This window comes from Delphinapterus leucas, chromosome 19 (assembly GCF_059928025.1).
Source record: "Delphinapterus leucas isolate spDelLeu-1000000601 "Yukka" chromosome 19, BTC_Dleu_Yukka2, whole genome shotgun sequence".
Taxonomy (NCBI): Eukaryota; Metazoa; Chordata; class Mammalia; order Artiodactyla; family Monodontidae; genus Delphinapterus; species Delphinapterus leucas.
In genome coordinates this window covers 50,610,590-50,627,681 of record NC_143147.1, presented here as the reverse complement: position 1 = coordinate 50,627,681, position 17,092 = coordinate 50,610,590, and the positions used below count along the sequence as shown (strand labels likewise).

Genomic DNA, 17,092 nt, shown 5'->3' with positions numbered 1-17,092 from the left:
AGCTGCTGTGTCATAAATGAAAACAGCATGTTAGGAGAAAAATAATTTTCAGGTGCTGTCTGCTTGAATAATCTGGAGATGCATGGTACTAACCAATCAGTTCATATTTAGCTCATAACTGTTGCTTTCCATTCTTCAACGGTCTGTTTTTGTGCATTTCAATGCATATCTGAAACTGTAATGGGAAATGCATTTATAAAAAATTTAAACTCATAACGTTACTGTCTTTCTTTAACCAGCTTGCAGATCACTCTATGAGGTCTGCTAATTTTATGGTCCAAGCTGGTGCTTCTTAAACTTTGTTCATGAAGATTGTTAAAGTGAAGATTGAGGGACTTCCCTGGTGGCGCAGTGGTTAAGAATCCGTCTGCCAATGCTAGGGGACACGGGTTCGATCCCTGGTCCAGCAAGATCCCACATCTCCTGGAACAACTAAGCCCGTGCGCCACAACTACTGAGCCCACGCGTCGCAACTACTGAAGCCTGCACGCCTAGAGCCGGGGCTCTGCAACAAGAGAAGCCACTGCACTGAGAAGCCCGTGCACCGAAACAAAGAGAAGCCCCTCGCTCGCCGCAACTAGAGAAAGCCTGCGCGCAGCAATGAAAGCCCAGCGCGGCCAAAAAAAAAAAAAAAAAAGATTGATTTACTAAGTCTACCGTGGGGCTTGAAATTCTGCACATCTAACAAGCTCCCAGGTGCTGCTGAGCAGCAGGTCTTTAGCTCTGTTTCCATGATGGGACAATGGAACCTAAGTAAGCAGCTATCTCCCTGCACCTGATTTGGTCCTGTGTTTGTTTTCTACTGTTTCACAGAAATGGAGTGAGAATCAATGACCTGACACACGCACAGAATGACTGTCATGTTTATGCTTCCACATTAACATTTTCCAACCTCTGCGTTCCCTATGCTTCCTGTTTTCAACGAGTTGTCCATTCTGGGTATAAATTAACCATAAAGGTCTAAGATTAAAGATAATTTGAACCTCGCAACGATCTGGATGGCTGCAGCTGGATGACGGTTGGTGATAGTGGCTGTGCAGCGAGTGTGCGGGCTTCTGAGCGCCTTGGAGTCTGGCCACTGTGTGCGCCTTCTGCTCAACATACACTCTGTTTCAGAGTTATTTTTAAATATTTTAAATAGCTATTAATTTGAAAAATCGACACTGAAATAGGCACCTTTACTGCTTGTAGTGATGTGCCTGGAAAACCTTTGATAATCCCTGGGGCTTCGCAAGTCTTGGGAGGAAATCATGGGCCAGAGATTCTTAACTGTTTTGGGTAGTGGCTTCCTTTAAGGATCTGATTAAAGCTATGGAAGGTCTGGAAGAAGATGCACACACATATGTTATACATGAACTCTCACAGTCTCATGGGTTGGTTTCTCAGATGCTGGTAACCCTCGGTCACCCCTTTTTCTACCATCTTAAATAAATAAAATACTGTTTTTTAAAAGTTTTTTTTGATGTGGACCATTTTTAAAGTCTTTACTGAACTTGTTACAATATTGCTTCTGTTATATGTTTTGTTTTTTTGGCTGCAAGGAATGTGGGACCTTAGGTCCCCGACCAGGGATTGAACCCGCACCCCCTGCCTTGGGAGGCAAAGTCTTAACCACTGGACCACCAGGGAAGTCCCTTAGATAAAATACTCTTGATTACCTGCCCTAAAGCTTAGCTCTGCTGATGCTTCTCTCCTGCTCAAGTTTCTTCAATATCTCCCCATTAGCCACAGCAGTGTTTTCCCACATGGGGTTTGTGGCCCTCCCATAGGAACTGGCTGATGCTGGTTAAAGGGCAGGTTCCTGGGTCCCATTTCAGAGCTTCTGGATCAGAATCTCTGGCCCTAAAGGCAGGGCCATTTCCTGGAGTTTGTAGGCCTCTGTAATATCCTCCGAGGCTACGTCACACCTCATACCAAATGAATAAAATGTACTCACAGGCCATATAGACATACATTTTCTGTAACTTTTTTTTTTTTTTTGAGGAGGGAGGAAGCAATTCTGTAACATTTTTGAAAACATATTGATAAATTTTACAAATCTGAGTTTTGTTAAAAATAATATTATTCTTTCTCCAGAACCTTTATTACGTTTACATATAGTTATATAAGAATTATATTGCAGCTATGGACAATGTTAGCTTTTGTAGTGTTGAACAATTATGCTGATTTTGCAGTGTTTGAGTCAGATTTTGGAAATGATGCATTTTTCTTCAGTCCTTAGACATTTTTGTAGGCCCTTGAAAAGTAGCTGGGACCCGGGCACTGGTTAGCTAATACCCAGTACAGCCAAACTGTCCTGGGGGAGGCCTAGAATCTGAATTTTTAACAGGTTCCCCCAAGAACAGTGCATTTTATGAATATTTTAATTGGAGTTGAGTGCAAGAGAAGAAATTACCAAAGCCTCAGATTAGGAGCTAATTTTGAAATAATGTCTTATCTCCTTAAAAGTTAAAAATTAGTCAAGGAGCTCTTAATTTCAAAGTAATTGTGACCGTGAATAGTAGTTTTTTGTTTTGTTTTGTTTTTTTAATTCTTTTTAAAAAATTTTACTGGAGTATAGTTGATTTACAATGTTGTGTTAGTTTCAGGTGTACAGCATAGTGATTCAGTTATACATATACATATATTCAACCTTTTTTAGATTCTTTTCCCATATACATTTTATTAAAAAAATATTTATTCATTTATTTTGGCTGCTCCAGGTGTTAGTTGTGGCATGTGGGCTCTTAGTTGCGGTAGGTGAACTCTTAGTTGCGGCATGCATGTGGGATCTAGTTCCCTGACCAGGGATCGAACCCAGGCCCTCTGCACTGGGAGTGCAGAGTCTTACCCACCGGACCACCAGGGAAGTCTCTCCCATATAGATTTTAAAATTTAATTCTTTTTTAAAAAACTTTATTGGAGTGTAGTTGATTTACATTGTTAAGTTTCAGGTGTACAGCATAGTGATTCAGTTATACATATACATATATTCATTCTTTTTCAGATTAATAGTAAAGTGTTTTGACACTGCTGCCACATACCACCCAGGCTGGTAAACGAGGAAGGGAGTCAATTCTAGAGCCTCCTGGTACAATGCTTGTTCACGAATATACTGGGTTTCTTTGACCTAGTTATAGATTAAAAATTGAATAGGTTTAAAGTAGTTTTAGCTCACCAGTCTGCATTTTGCCTTCATTTTGTCTTTGGTCCTGCTTGTCCCCGTTGCCGAGGGTGAGCATTGGGCTGGGCAGGGAGACTGAAGGAAGAGAGGGGAAGGATGAGGCAGAGAGAAAAAACTGGGGGTGGGAGAAAGGAACTAAGGAGCAGAGAGCTGGGAGACCTTTTTTTTGGCCGTAAATTTTATTCATTTTCCTAATCGGCCTTTATTTTCTTGGCCGAGCTGCACAGCATATGCAGGATCTTAGTTCCCCAACCGGGGACCCAATCTGTGCCCCCCTGCAGTGGGAACGGGGACCCTTAACCACCGGACCGCCAGGGAAGTCCCTGGGGGACATCCTCTACCGTGATTCTTTTGCATATTAACATCAAAACATCTTAGCTCGTGGCTCAGCCCACTGACCTCACACCAATCTTCCCCCAGCCCTTATTCTCCTCCACCCGCTCCTCCCCACCTACTTGCTGGTTAAGTTATATTCCCTCCGAAATCTGTCTACCATGGGACTGAGTCCGTACTGTGAAATGAGTCGTTTAGCACCGGCCTGGCATATAGTGAGAGGCAGTACTGAATTATTTCTGCTCCATGCACAGCCTTTGTTCCAGCCATGGCTTCCTCACGCACACTACGTGCTTCCACCCCTGGGTCTTGATTCCTTCTCTTTGCCTGGAATGCCCTGCTTCTGATGGCACCTCCTTTATGAAGCCTTCCCTGGTCCTATGGGAGGTCCTATGGAAGTGGGGAACATTTCCTAATCCTCAGAGATCCTGCAGCTCTTTGGTAAAGCCACTGGTGGCCTTGACCCCTCTCTGCCTTGTGTCACGGCTGTGTACCAGTCTCACACCCCTATCTGGGGTCAGCATCCCAAGCACAGGGTATCTGACTAGCCTTTTTGAGGCCCACGATTCCTTGCATACTGCACTGCATATACCAAGCATGCAACCTCTGTAAAATAAACCATTTAGGTCATCTGGTGGGAAGAGCAGTGGAGAGTCCTGGGTTCTAGAAAATGTGCAACCACCTATTAGCCTTGGGAATTTCCACATTTCATATTTTTTAACTATCAAATGGAGACAATTAGGCTTTTTTGGGGGGGGGCACGCCCATTTGTGTGTTTATTTATTTATTTATTTGGTATGTGGGCCTCTCACTGTTGTGGCCTCTCCCGTTGCAGAGCACAGGCTCCGGATGCGCAGGCTCAGCGGCCATGGCTCATGGGTCCAGCCACTCCGCGGCACTTGGGATCTTCCCGGACCGGGGCACAAACCTGCGTCCCCTGCATCGGCAGGTGGACTCTCAACCACTGCGCCACCAGGGAAGCCCTGTGTATTTATTTTTTGTCCATACCACGTGGCATGTGGGATTCTAGTTCCCTGACCAGGAATTGAGCCTGTGCCCTCCGCAGTGGAAGCATGGATTTTTAACCACTGGACTGCCAGGAAAGTCCCTAGCCTTTCTTATTTCATTCCCTGAGATACACCCAAGTCACATCAATTTGATTAGAATGTTCACAAACCAGGACTTCCCTGGTGGTCCAGTGGTTAAGACTCCAAGCTTCCACTAGGGGGGTACAGGTTTGATCCCTGGTCGGGGGGGAACTAAGATCTCTCATGCCATTTGGTGAGGCCAAAATAAATAAATAATGTTCACAAACCTCTTGCCATTATGTTCAGATACTTGTTTTGGTTGGTTCCAGACAGCTGATTGAATACTGATGTTGCCAGTTTTCCAAATAGTCCCATTCTGGAGAACTGGAGGGCTTTAATAGCCACAAGAGATGTTAACAATCTAGCACAGGACCAGCACATCAACGACACAGGATTCTCTTACTGTTTCATCCCATCTTCTTTTTTTTTAAACAGATTAAAAATTTATTTATTTCTGGCTACATTGGATCTTTGCTGCTGCACGCGGGGCTTTTCTAGTTGCAGCGAGCGGGGGCTACTCTTCATTGTGGTGCGTGGGCTTCTCATTGCAGTGGCTTCTCTTGTTGAGGAGCATGGGCTCTAGGCACGCAGGCTCAGTAGTTGTGGTACACGGGCTTACTTACTCCGAGGCACGTGGGATCTTCCCGGACCAGGGCTCGAACCTGTGTCCCCTGCACTGGCAGGTGGATTCGTAACCACTGTGCCACCAGGGAAGCCCCTCATCCCATATTCTGATTGTGGTCTTCTGTGGGTTAGGCCTCTAGGTTGTTCTATAATAGAAGCCCCTATGAGCCCTTTTGGTTAACAGTCAGATCTTTCTGATTTTTAAAAGTATCATCCAAATAATTTGAACAATGCCACTACATTTGGAGCCAAGTGGTAAGTTGTTTATTAAACACAATGAGTTTTGTAGGATCTTGGGTTACAAGCCTCTGCCTCTGGGGTTAGAATTTTGTTTTCAGGGCAATTACCACTGGCTCAGCCCTGCATCTCATTGGTCCTCCTCTTCCACAAACACCTCCCTGGCTCCAGGCTGGCCTCTATGTGGGATGCTAACCTTTATTTACAAAATGGGCCGGCAACCAAGAGGGGAAGGGTTGACTCCTAACCACCATTCTGAGTTTGAAGTCTGACCAGTTCATAATCCACAAACGGAAGATTTTGTGTTTAACAGAATGGCCCTAAGAGCAGACTTTGATACACTTCACTACTCATTGCCTTTGTCAAAGGATGGCCTCCCAACATTAAGTATCAGCTTCTCCAACATTTTAGTAACTACATTTTTAATACTACAAACCTATTCTCTAGAAAAGTTACTTTCGTTATGCCTTTTCTAGGGTTTGTGGATTACATCAAGTCGCACACCATATTTATCATTTTGTCACAGTCCTTAAGACCTGTTAACAAGGGAAGTCAAGGATTTCCAAACCAACCCTGCTCTGTTATCTCGCAAGGCAAGTCCCTCCACAACCACTAAACCACTCAGGCCGTTGACCAAGTGTCTGTCAGCCAAGCAGCACCTTCTTTCAGGACAGATTAATGGGACAGCACAGCTCTGGCTGAATGCTTACAGGACAGCTGACATGGGGGGCACCTGGAGGGACAAGCTCACTAGTTTTTCATTAAGAGGTTGAGGCCCCATTTGAGGAGCTGCGGCTGCAGATGTAACCTCTACTGCCATTTCTGTGGTTCCTCCACACATACAAGATTGACTATGACTATATATTAAACAGAAATCTGCAAGTCAGATGTTTCTGAAAACAAGTTTTATTTAAATAAGGGTTTAAATACATTACATAACATTAAAACTGAAGGGGAAAAAAACCCCCAAAAAACCAAAAACCAGTTTGTTACTTCACATGGCATTGGGCAGCTGTTGCTAGTAAGCTGCGAACTCTACAGCTACATGACTGATACATCGGTTTGAAATTTGTTCCCTTGTCAAAAGTTTAACTCTGATAGAAGGTTGGCCTCACATTCTAGTTTGGACATCGATCAGCTAGGACATGTCTGGTCAAAAAGACCTTGGTGGCAAGCCAGATGTCCTGTCACCTCGATAGAAGGAAGGTGGCTGCTCTAAGCTCTGCCCACCTGGTCACGTTGGAGATACCACGGGATCTTTCCCCTGATGATCAAAGACTCCCTCTAGCAGTACAGCTGCCGTTGCTGCCTCACCCCATCCTCCACTCTCAGCTTCACCGAGGGCTGTTCAGGTGGCGACATTCTCTTAGGGCAGGGAACTCTGTAGAGGGATTGCTGAGGAGCTTCTGGCCAGACATAGCCGCCTGTGGTCTTGGGGCTCTGGACTTGGCTGAAACATCACCGTTATTGCTTTGTTTCAGGCCGGACACTGCCAGGTGCCTACTGCTTGACCTCTGTTTAAATGAGGGACTTCAAGACTAGACAGCATGGCTCTTTTCAGTTTATTGCATGAAGGAGTTACACTAGTCCAAGTTAAAAGCAGACCCCAAATGGTTACATTACACAAGCTGTGAGGTTTTTAAACTTGTGACAAGGGACAGGAGGAAAATTCTACTCATTGCAAGGAAATCCTCACTTAAGCTTCAGTGAGCCAGGAGCACTTAAAACCCATGAACCTTCAGCTGATCGTCCTTAGCCAGTCCAATCTGCAAAGGAAAAAAGGGCAGTTTTAAAGAGGAAATAGAGTTAAAGCCTCCATTTCTGATGACAACAATCCTGTCTTCCTGCTTCTACACTGGTCAAGAGAAGTCCCAGAGCCCAGATGCTCTCAACTCAGGGTACACTCAGTTAACCACCAATGGTGCAATAGGATTTTAGCACTTAGGAACAGCCAACCAGGCATCCTGCTTGTTTTAGTATCTCAGATGCATGCAATTGCACCCTTAAAGCAGATCCATGTAAACAGTAAACTTAAGGCAGACAAATCCCTTGCTTTCAGAAATACATTTTGTCTATGAACTTCAAAAACTCAACTGTTTGGCTTAGCCTTAGAAAACAAACTTCTACGTCCCCAGCAGAGACGGACTAGACTAGGCAGATCTCAGATTAGTTAGCCAGGGCAGAGGCACAAATGCACTAACAGGAAGTGACAACTCACCTCTACGAGGAACTGGCATATGTTCTTGCGCTGGTCACCCTGTAGCTGAATTACTTCTCCATATTCTGGATGCTCAATCACAGTTCCATTGCAGGCAAATTTCTGCAAGGACAATGCAAGCAAACAAGTTAGGCAGCGCAACGGCCTGAATGCCACTAATAACCCTTTCCAGAAAGTAATACAGGGCCGCAGCCCCATGTAGGCAAGGTAAATACGATTTCCCTACAATCTCACTGAACACCTACCTTCTTAAACGCCTTCACTAGTTTCTTTTTATCGTAGTCATCAGCGATCCCTTGGACAGTAGTAAGGGTCTTCCGGCCGTTTCTCTGTTGAATTCTTATATGGATATAATCCTCAGTGCCAGCAGGAAGCAGATCATCACCCTTACTTGCATCAGCAAAGGGGTCTGGGAAGAAAGGTCAAGCTCGTTTAGTTCTACTGTGCTCAGATCCCACTGCCACCCTCCCACTGGATCTCTTCCGTGTGCAGAAACTGATACTGAAATCGTCAGGGCCTGGTCAGATCACATATGTTCTTTGTTGGCTCTCCTCGAACAGGTCAGTCCGGGACGGCCGGCTTCCCCAGTCCGGGAGAAAGTCTGGGCTTCCTGCCCCAGGCCCGCCCTCGAAAGCCGATCACATGGCGGGGGAGCCAGGGTTGGCCGGCGGCGCCCCACCCAGCTGATGCAACCGGCCGGAACCCAAGCTCCGAGGCGGGGCCCCGCTTCCCGCCCCATTGGCGCGCGCAGCTGTCACTCAAGGCTGGCACCGCCTCTCCCTCCCGGCTCTGTGACAACGGCGGTGACGTATGGGATGTGACGAAAGGATGGCGGGAGGGGCGGGTGTGGCCCGAAAAGGCCAGGGAGCCATTAGTAAATGCGCCACCCGAGACGCCGGACCCGCCCAATGGCTGACCTCCCGCCCGCTCCTTCCGGTCGCGCTCAGGGGCCAACCCCAGGGCCCAGGCCGCGGCCCCACTGCCTGCGAGCCCAGACATCTCTCCTCTACCCAAGTTCACTAAGGTACGGAACGCTCAGCAGCTTTCCGGGCCCTAGCTGCGGACCCGGAGCGCCCCGCCCGGGCCTTGCTCCTCTTGGGACCTTTCCGGGACTTACCGAAAGAGTGGAGGTTCTGGATAGCGGACATACGATACGATTCCTTTTCCTCGGTGGAAACGGCCTGCGGAAGGCGGCGGCTGGAGAAGGCGGGCAGGGGGGACGGAGCGTCGGGAAGCTAAGGGGCTCGAGGGGGAGGCTGCTGAGTCCTCGGCGGCGGCTCAGTGACTGGGGCGGAGGGGCGGTGCCTGTATTCACTTATGTAGCCGCCCTGTGACGCCAGCGCGCTGCCCTCACGTCCAGGCCCCACCCACGGCGTTGTGCCCCCTGCGCCCGGGCGCCGCCGCTTCCAATTGGTCCGGAGGCGGGGACGCGGGACGGCGCTTGCGCAGGAACTGTGGGCTGCGGGAGGGCGTCCTCTCGACTAGGGGAGAGATGGAAGGGGGAGGGAAGGGTTGGTTCGTCTAGGCGCCTGCGCAGTGCTGGAGGAAGGTGGCCGGTGCAGACAACTGGCGGAGGTTTCTGCGCCTGCACCCTATGTTCTCTGGCTTGTTCCGCCTTCTTGACCCTGTTGCAGGGAACGGTTTTTTCCTGGGGTAGATTGGCACTCCTTAGAGGGGATTTAGATGCTGACCCGCCCAAACACGACAAATTCCCACTGTCTCATACCCACCCAACTACCCACTTACTCCCTACTTTACAGATTTGCTCCGTAACAGATTTAGGGCGGCACTTTTTCAACGTACAATAGTAGAACCAAAACCTTAACTTTATCATTTAGATTAATTTATCATTTAGATGAATCTAATCTAAAAACGTATTAATCTACTTTAAACGTATCGTTTAGATCGTCTAAGGAAAGAATTCCCAGATCATTAGCACAAGTTCAAGGGAGAGTAACGCTTGTTCTGGGGGTCAAGAAGAATTCCTGCACTTTTGTCATACAAATTGTGTGGGGTTGAGCCTTCCCAGAGCTTGAACTATTTCCTTCAAAACAGTCAACCTTTCTTGCACTTTCAATTTATTAATTGAAATGCTCATAGTTGCAGGGGTACCTAGTGTGGTTTTAGACTCCAAAGGCTTCCAGGGACCAGAGAGGTAAGGTAAAGGAGTGCAGACAGCCAAGGGTGGTGTAACGGGGTGTGGTGAGCGCCGGGGTGAAAATCAGAGGCTGCAGCGGCTCCAGCCCATTGTGCTGGATCTTCTTTTTCAAGAGAACCCTGAAATTCAGATGTTTCTGTAAAATCTTTTGATTTCTAATCATTGCCAATAAATTTAATTTTGGAAAAACACTGTGCGAGGCAAACAGAAAAATGTATGCTGGCCCCAAGGACTGTGGGTTTATGTATCTTGATGGTCAGGATCACTGGCACCAGTGGAGTCTAATGGGAGGGAGAGACAATAAGATGACAGATTGTGACAGGTGCCAAGAAAGAAGTAAATAAGGTGACATGAGAGAGTGACAAGTGTCATGGTCTGAGCACGGGTTGGAAAAGAATTTCCAGACACAAGGCAGAATGTAAGGAAGAGTTGATTAAAGAGAAGGGTCGCTGCAAGAACAGTGGGCCGACTTCCTGGTAGCCAGGGAAAGTCGACGATGAGCATGGGTTGCTTGTCCGTTTTTATAGCCAGAGACTTGTGAGTCACCTGCCAATTGGGTAGGGTCCACATGTTTCCAGTGGGATGAATACCTTCCTTTATATGGGATGGGAAAGGAGCAAGGCATGCTGCTTGGGAAAGCTCAGAGATGTTGCAATGGTCTCATTGTGACAGAGTGATAAGGGTCTGGTAACTCTCTGTTCCGGTGATGTTGGCCCTTTGAGTTTATCTTGTTCTTTGTCCTTGGAGCACATCACAACAAGGGCTTCAGGAGGCCTCTGAGGAGGTGACTTCCCAGTTGATGCTTAAAGAGAAAGAGCCCATTACATGGAAAACCCCAAAGGAGGAAAAACTGGGTGTACTTGATAGTTTTTTTTTAAATTAATTTTTATTGGAGTATAGTTGCTTTACAATGTTGTGTTTGTTTCTACTGTACAGCAAAGTGAATCAGCTATATGTATACATATATCCCCTCTTTTTTGGATTTCCTTCCCATTTAGGTCACCACAGAGCACTGAGTAGAGTTCCCTGAGCTATACAGTGGGTTCCCATTAGTTATCAGTTTTTTTTTTTTTTGCGGTACGCGGGCCTCTCACTGTTGTGGCCTCTCCCGTTGCGGAGCACAGGCTCCGGACGCGCAGGCTCAGCGGCCATGGCTCACGGGCCCAGCCATCCCGCGGCATGTGGGATCTTCCCGGACCAGGGCACGAACCCGTGTCCCCTGCATCGGCAGGCGGACTCTCAACCACTGCGCCACCAGGGAAGCCCAGTTATCAGTTTTATACATAGTATCAATAGTGTATATATGTCAATCCCAGTCTCCCAATCACATTTAGGTCTTTAAACCACCTGGAATTGTGTGTGTGTGTGTGTGTGTGTGTGTGTGTGTGTGTGTGTGTGTGAGATGTGAGAGAGGGGTCTAATTCTTTTTCCTATGTGGATAGCCAATTGTCCCAGCACCATTTATTGACTAGTACCTGATTTGTCCTGCCTTCTCTATCATAATCGTATTTCCATTTATGCGTGGGTTCGTTTTCGGACTCTCTGTTCTGTTCCACTGCTCTATTTATTCCAGAGCCATAATCTCTCAATTATAGGAATTTTATAAAAAGTCTCTGTGCCCAATAGCATGAGCTCCTCTGTTTTGTTCTTCAGGATTATCTTGGCTTTTCTTTGTCCTAGTTCCCCTTCACCTCATGGTGTATCACCGCTCCCCACTTTCTACAACGTTCTATGAAGCACCCGATCTCTCTCATTGCAGGGTCCGTATGTGCTGTCCCTTTTCTTCCCTCCTCTTCCCTGTTTGATATCTCCCACTCATCCTCCAGGACCCAGCTGGGAGTCATCTCTGTGCCCCCGCTTCCTCTCTTTGGCATTAATCGCACTGCATTTTGCTTGCCTGTTCCTTGAACCGGCTACATAAATTGCTGGGCCTGGTACAAGATGACAGCGTGAGGCTCTTTGTTCAAAAACGATTCAGAATTTGAAGACAGCGACAGCAGAACATTAAGCCAAGCACAGGGCCCTCCTAAGCGTGGGGCCCTGTGTGATGGCACAGGTGGCATGCCCGTGGTCTGGCTCTGCCAGTTCCCTTATTTATCTCCCTGTTAGACTGTGAGCTCAAAAGAATAGGGTACGTGCCTATCTCCTCTGCTGTGTATGCGCAGTAGGTGCCTGCACACAGTGGGTGCTCAATGCTTGTCGAATGAACAGGCATTGTAGGTGCTACCGGTTAGGGTTCTTGGCCTTCCTTCATCAATAGAAATTGCTAAGAGGCCAGACAAGAAATTCAGGCAAGGCTTCACTGGGGGCCCTGCTGCAGCGGGGGGGAGCAAAAACAAGCAACTGGTTCCCTTGATTGCTCCTGAGGAGGGGCGAGCTGGTTCCCTATATGGGGTGAGGTAGGGGTGTGTCCAGGGGTCGGGCCAGAGGGGTGGCTTAGGAGGTCTGCCCACCCCTTTGGTGGAATTGAGTGCAGGGGGCATGCGCAGTACCCTGCTTTTGCTCCTGGGTCTTCAGAAGTGGCAGTTGGGTTTTTGGTCTTTTTGTATCTTGTTATCCATAATTTGCCCCAACTGTGCATGCATGCGGTTATTTTTAGTCCCTCATAGTTTTTCTTTGCATTTTGTTGCTCTAGGAGATGTTTGTTCAGGTGCAAACACTGCAGCAAAGAGTCCCAGGTCCCGACTTGTCTCATAGTTGCTCAGTTACTAGGAATGGCCAACCCCTGGCTCCAGGCTGCAACCTCTGCCTGAGAGTCCTGGGGTGAAGCACTGAGAAAAGGTCCTTTTCAGAGTTCCGACTCTGGGCTCTAAAGGGAGCTCCTGGACCTTGCTTCCTGGTGCAGGGCAGGGAGGGTGGCCCTAGATAAGCATGTTCCCCAGCTCCTCTTACAGGGACCTGGTGTCCGGTGCCAGACCTGACCTCAGTGCCCTGTAAACAGTTATTGCCACAAACACACACAGGCTTTGCTTTGGCCAGTCTGCTGTTCAGAGGCCAGGCCGGGGGCAGGTGGCTAGGAAAGTGGGACACCCAGTTCTTGGTTACCACCAGCTTCCTGGGCGAACCCTGTTCGCCTCTCAGGGCTTCCATTTTATCCCCTAGAAGGAGGACTCAGTGATTTCTAAGGCCTTTTCCAGGTCTAAAGTCTGTAGCTCTGTGTTCCCGTTGGGGACATTTCCAAGGAGGGTCTGTAAGAGTCCACTATCCAGGGACTTCCCTAGCGGCCCAGTGGTTAAAACTTCGCCTTCCAACGCAGCGGGAGCGAGTTTGATCCCTGGTCGGGGAGCTAAGATCCCACATGCCTTGGGGCCAAAAAACCAGAGCATAGAACAGAAGCAGTATTGTAACAAATTCAATAAGGACTAAAAATGGTCCACATCAAAAAAAAAATCTTATTTAAAAAAAAAAGAGTCCACCACCTAGTGCAGAGGTTGTCCCAGCCCGGGGAGCTTGTAGAGTAATGATGGAGTCAGGACAAATTTGTCTGAAAGTGACATCTGTGCCTGCTGATAATACTGTCCTGTTCGTTACTGCACTCTACTTCCGAGTCCTGACCCCAGAGCACGGGCTCTGGAGTACCTGAATCTGAGTATCACCTCCACCTCTTCCTGCCTGGGTGACTTAGTCTCCCAGCCTCCATATTTTTCATCTGCACAAAGGGATACGAACACTTTCTCTCTTAAGCTTTTGAGGAGATTTAAAGAGAAAAATAAGTGTGACAGGATAAAAATGTAATGTTATTAAATCACTAAGTAGATAATGCCAGATTCTCAGCGGAGAAGGGAAAGAGAGAGAGCTCAGAGCCGCAGGGGACAGGAGCAAGTCCCTGAGAATGGGAGGACAGAGGTGGGCACCTCTCCAGGGTGAGCTTGGGACATGGCAAGGGCATGGCTGTGTGGGACTCCTGGGGACCTTCAGCCTTGATTAAGATTCCCCAGGGCTCTGAACCTGGCATGGAAGCAGCAGAATCTCTCACCAGGAAAAGATCACATCCTCTGGGGAAATAGGCATCTCCATGGTAACCAAGGCAGATGGCTGATCTGGTCCAAGCAGCCTCCCTGTAGCTCTGGTGCTACAGAGAACCCCGTGACCTAGAGGGAATCCTGGGGATCACTGGAGGCCCTGTCACATCCAAGGTCAGATTTCTGGGCAGCTGGTGGGATAACTGGCACAGGATTTAACTTGATTGAAAGAAAGTCAAATAAATGCGATCTTTCTTGCATTCCTTATTTGGGAGCTACCAGTATGTATGTGCATGATGGGAATCATGTCCCCCCACCGCTCCTCAGGGAATGAAGTCTGCTATTCTTACCACTTGGAAAAGGAGGCAGACCTGGGCTTGCTGCAGCACTGACCCAGATTGCACGGGGCTGTTGTGAGATGTGCTTTAGCCCTTAGCCGGGGTTCCGCTCATGATACATCACCCCTTCAACCTCCCCACACCCAGGGTGTGTAGTGGGAAGCGACGCGAGGGACCCTTATGGGGTGCTAGAAACGATCTCCATCTTGATCCTGGTGGTAAAAATTCACGGAGCTGGACCCTTAAGCCCAGCGTGCTTTACTCCCCTCCAGCCATCCCCCCGCCCCTGCCGCTGCGCCCCAGGCTTTCTTCTTGTTCTCACTTTTCCTCCGCTTGCCAGGGACTCCTGCTCGGCCCCCCTTTGCCGGTGGAGCATCTGCCTTCCTCATCCTGCTTTCTGCTCCTTCCCCTCTGCTTCCTCCTCCTTTTGGGAGTCCTGCAGGACCCTCTGTGGATGGGATCAGGGGGAGGCAGCTTTGCTTAGGAAGGGAGGTACAGGCCAGAGACCCTGGTTCCCCTCCCCTGGGCGGGCAAACTGCAGACTTGGTTGCGGGGAGGATAAAGTGTAGCCTGGGCTTGCGGAGGAAGCCTAGAAGGGCCAGACCTGGCACCTACCCTCAGGGAGTTCACAGCTTGGCAGGGTTCAGAAGATGCCCCCAACGAGCCAGGGGCGCAGGCGGAAGGAGGAAGTGCCGGGCACAGGTGCACAGAGGGTGCTGCGTTCTGAGTGTGGCAGTAGGAGTCCCCTGGGGTGGAGTGGGGGTGGGGGTAGACATTCCAGATGGAGTAAAGAGCATCAGATGTCGTTGTGGGGAAGTCAATTCACACCTGGTCCCTCTCTGGGAGAAGCTCACAGGTGTGTTTGGCAGTCTTCCTTGGACAGAGACCATACCTCCTCAGGTTTATTTTTATTTTTATTTTATTTTTAAAAAAGCTAATGTAGGGCTTCCCTGGTGGCAAAGTGGTTAAGAATCCGCCTGCCAATGCAGGGGACACGGGTTCAAGCCCTGGTCTGGGAAGATTGCCCGTGCACCACAACTACTGAGCCTGCACTCTAGAGCCCGCGAGCCACAACTACTGAGCCTACGTGCTGCAACTACTAAAGCCCGTGCGCCTAGAGCCCGTGATCTGCAACAAGAGAAGCCACGGCAATGAGAAGCCCGCTCACCGCAATGAAGAGTAGCCCCCACTCGCCACAGCTAGAGAAAGCCTGCGCGCAGCAACGGAGACCCAATGCAGCCAAAAATAAAAAATAATATCTCAATAACTTTTATATGATTGCTTATTGAAATAATAATATTTTGGATACATGGGTTAAATAAAATAGGTTATTAAAATTAATTTCACCTGCTTCTTTTTACTTTTTAAAAAATGTGTCTACCAGGAAATTTAAAGTTACATGGGTGGCATGCATTATGTTTCTACTGGAAAGCACTGCTCTAGATGATTCCAGACTGAAGAGAGGGTTCGTTGACACAGCACGTGGCAAACCCACACCCATGCGCTTGGCTGTCCCCCCAGCCTCCTCCTCACCGACAGCAGACGTGCTTCCTGCTCTCCTACTCCAGCCTCAAGCGTCTCTGATGATCTTGCGAATTGATTCCTGCTCCCAGTCGAGAAAACAGCTCAGGGATGGTCATGCGAGGAGAGTTACACGATCTTTTCCTTTCCCAAGTGGCTTATCTTCACCCACCCAAACTGGGTCTCTTCCAGGGCAGGCTGAGAGCTCTACCACCGGGAAGGTGAAGGTCTTTCCTTTTGTTTCACTCGCCCAGCCCAAGCTGACGCCTCCACCAGCTAGTGACCAAATATGGCCACCTGACCATGCCCCAGGGGCTGGGGCACCGACCTTGTCCTTTGCCCCAAACAGCTTAGATGCTGTCCTCTCTACCCCTAGATAAGACTCTCCCTAAGAGGAATTCTAGGAAATAATTACAAAAAAATAGACTTTATTCTTTAGAGCAGTTTCAGGTTTACAGCAAAATCGAGAGGGAAGTACAGAGTTCCCATATACCTTCTGCCCCCACCCAGGCATAGCTGCCTCTTCCACTGTCAACATTCCCACCAGAGTGGTACATTTGTTACAACTGATGAACCTACAGTGACACATCACAATCACCCAAAACCCGTGGTTTACGTTAGCGTTCACTCTTGGGCAATACGTTTTTCATTTTGTGAAACGAACAATTGTTGAGTACCCGCTACTCACTACGTGCTGTGCTGAGTGTTTCCCACTCCTGTCCCACGAGATTCGGACAAAGCAGGTGGCATTAGCTCTTCTGTCCAAGCCTGGGCTTGGACAAGGACACTGGCCAGGGTGGTGGTGGCCCTCTTCCTGCTGGGCAGCATGGCCACCTGGAGTGTCTGGGTTTCCAGGGGAAGCCTTGGGGTGATTCTGCCTTTGTAAGGGGGTTGGTCATTTCCTTGGTGGGGCTAGTGCCTGGGAGTGCATCCCAATTCTTGGGGTGAGGAGGGGATGTTATACACTCTTGAGGACTGAGTCTGGGTAGTCACTGCTGCTGTGGACAGGGCAGCTATCACAGCACATAGACTAGGATTTAAAAAACATTTTTGGGGGGGCTTCCCTGGTGGCGCAGTGGTTGAGAGTCCGCCTGCCGATGCAGGGGACACAGGTTCGTGTCCCGGTCCGGGAAGATACCACGTGCCGTGGAGCGGCTGGGCCCTGAGCCATGGCCACTGAGCCTGCGCTCCGCAACGGGAGAGGCCCGCGTACCGCAAAAAAACAAACATTTTTTTGGATCCCTAATTCCTTTCTTTAAACTAACAGTGGCTGAACCCACACTTTGACAGAAGGGTCAGGGGGGCCGCCAGAGTTCAGTTGTGCTTCAGAGATGAGCGGGACAACATGTGTGTGTGTGTGTGAATACGTGCAGGTGAGAGTGTATGTGCAGGCTATAGGCATGTGAGTGTCAGTGTGCGTGTGAGTGTGATCTGAGTGTGAGCATGTATT

General features: G+C 48.6%; 1 protein-coding gene across 1 annotated transcript; it reads right to left on the bottom strand.

Moving 5' to 3' along the window:
- Positions 1 to 6,333: 6,333 nt before the first annotated feature.
- On the bottom strand, positions 6,334 to 8,978 carry EIF1 (eukaryotic translation initiation factor 1). The gene is made up of 4 exons (XM_022557995.2): positions 8,781 to 8,978; positions 7,909 to 8,072; positions 7,664 to 7,765; positions 6,334 to 7,211 (listed from the first exon to the last, which is right to left on the bottom strand). Exons 1-4 carry the CDS (start codon positions 8,809 to 8,811, stop codon positions 7,167 to 7,169), a joined length of 342 nt encoding a protein of 113 aa, XP_022413703.1. The 5' UTR covers positions 8,812 to 8,978; the 3' UTR covers positions 6,334 to 7,166.
- Positions 8,979 to 17,092: the final 8,114 nt, after the last annotated feature.

Excerpts from the sequence above, each read along its gene's own strand:
- EIF1 (XM_022557995.2), bottom strand. The coding sequence starts at position 8,811 with ATGTCCGCTATCCAGAACCTCCACTCTTTCG. Across the intron at positions 8,073-8,780 it reads CCAGAACCTCCACTCTTTCG|ACCCCTTTGCTGATGCAAGT; the intron begins GTAAGTCCCGGA and ends CTTTCTTCCCAG. Across the intron at positions 7,766-7,908 it reads TAGTGAAGGCGTTTAAGAAG|AAATTTGCCTGCAATGGAAC; the intron begins GTAGGTGTTCAG and ends TTGTCCTTGCAG.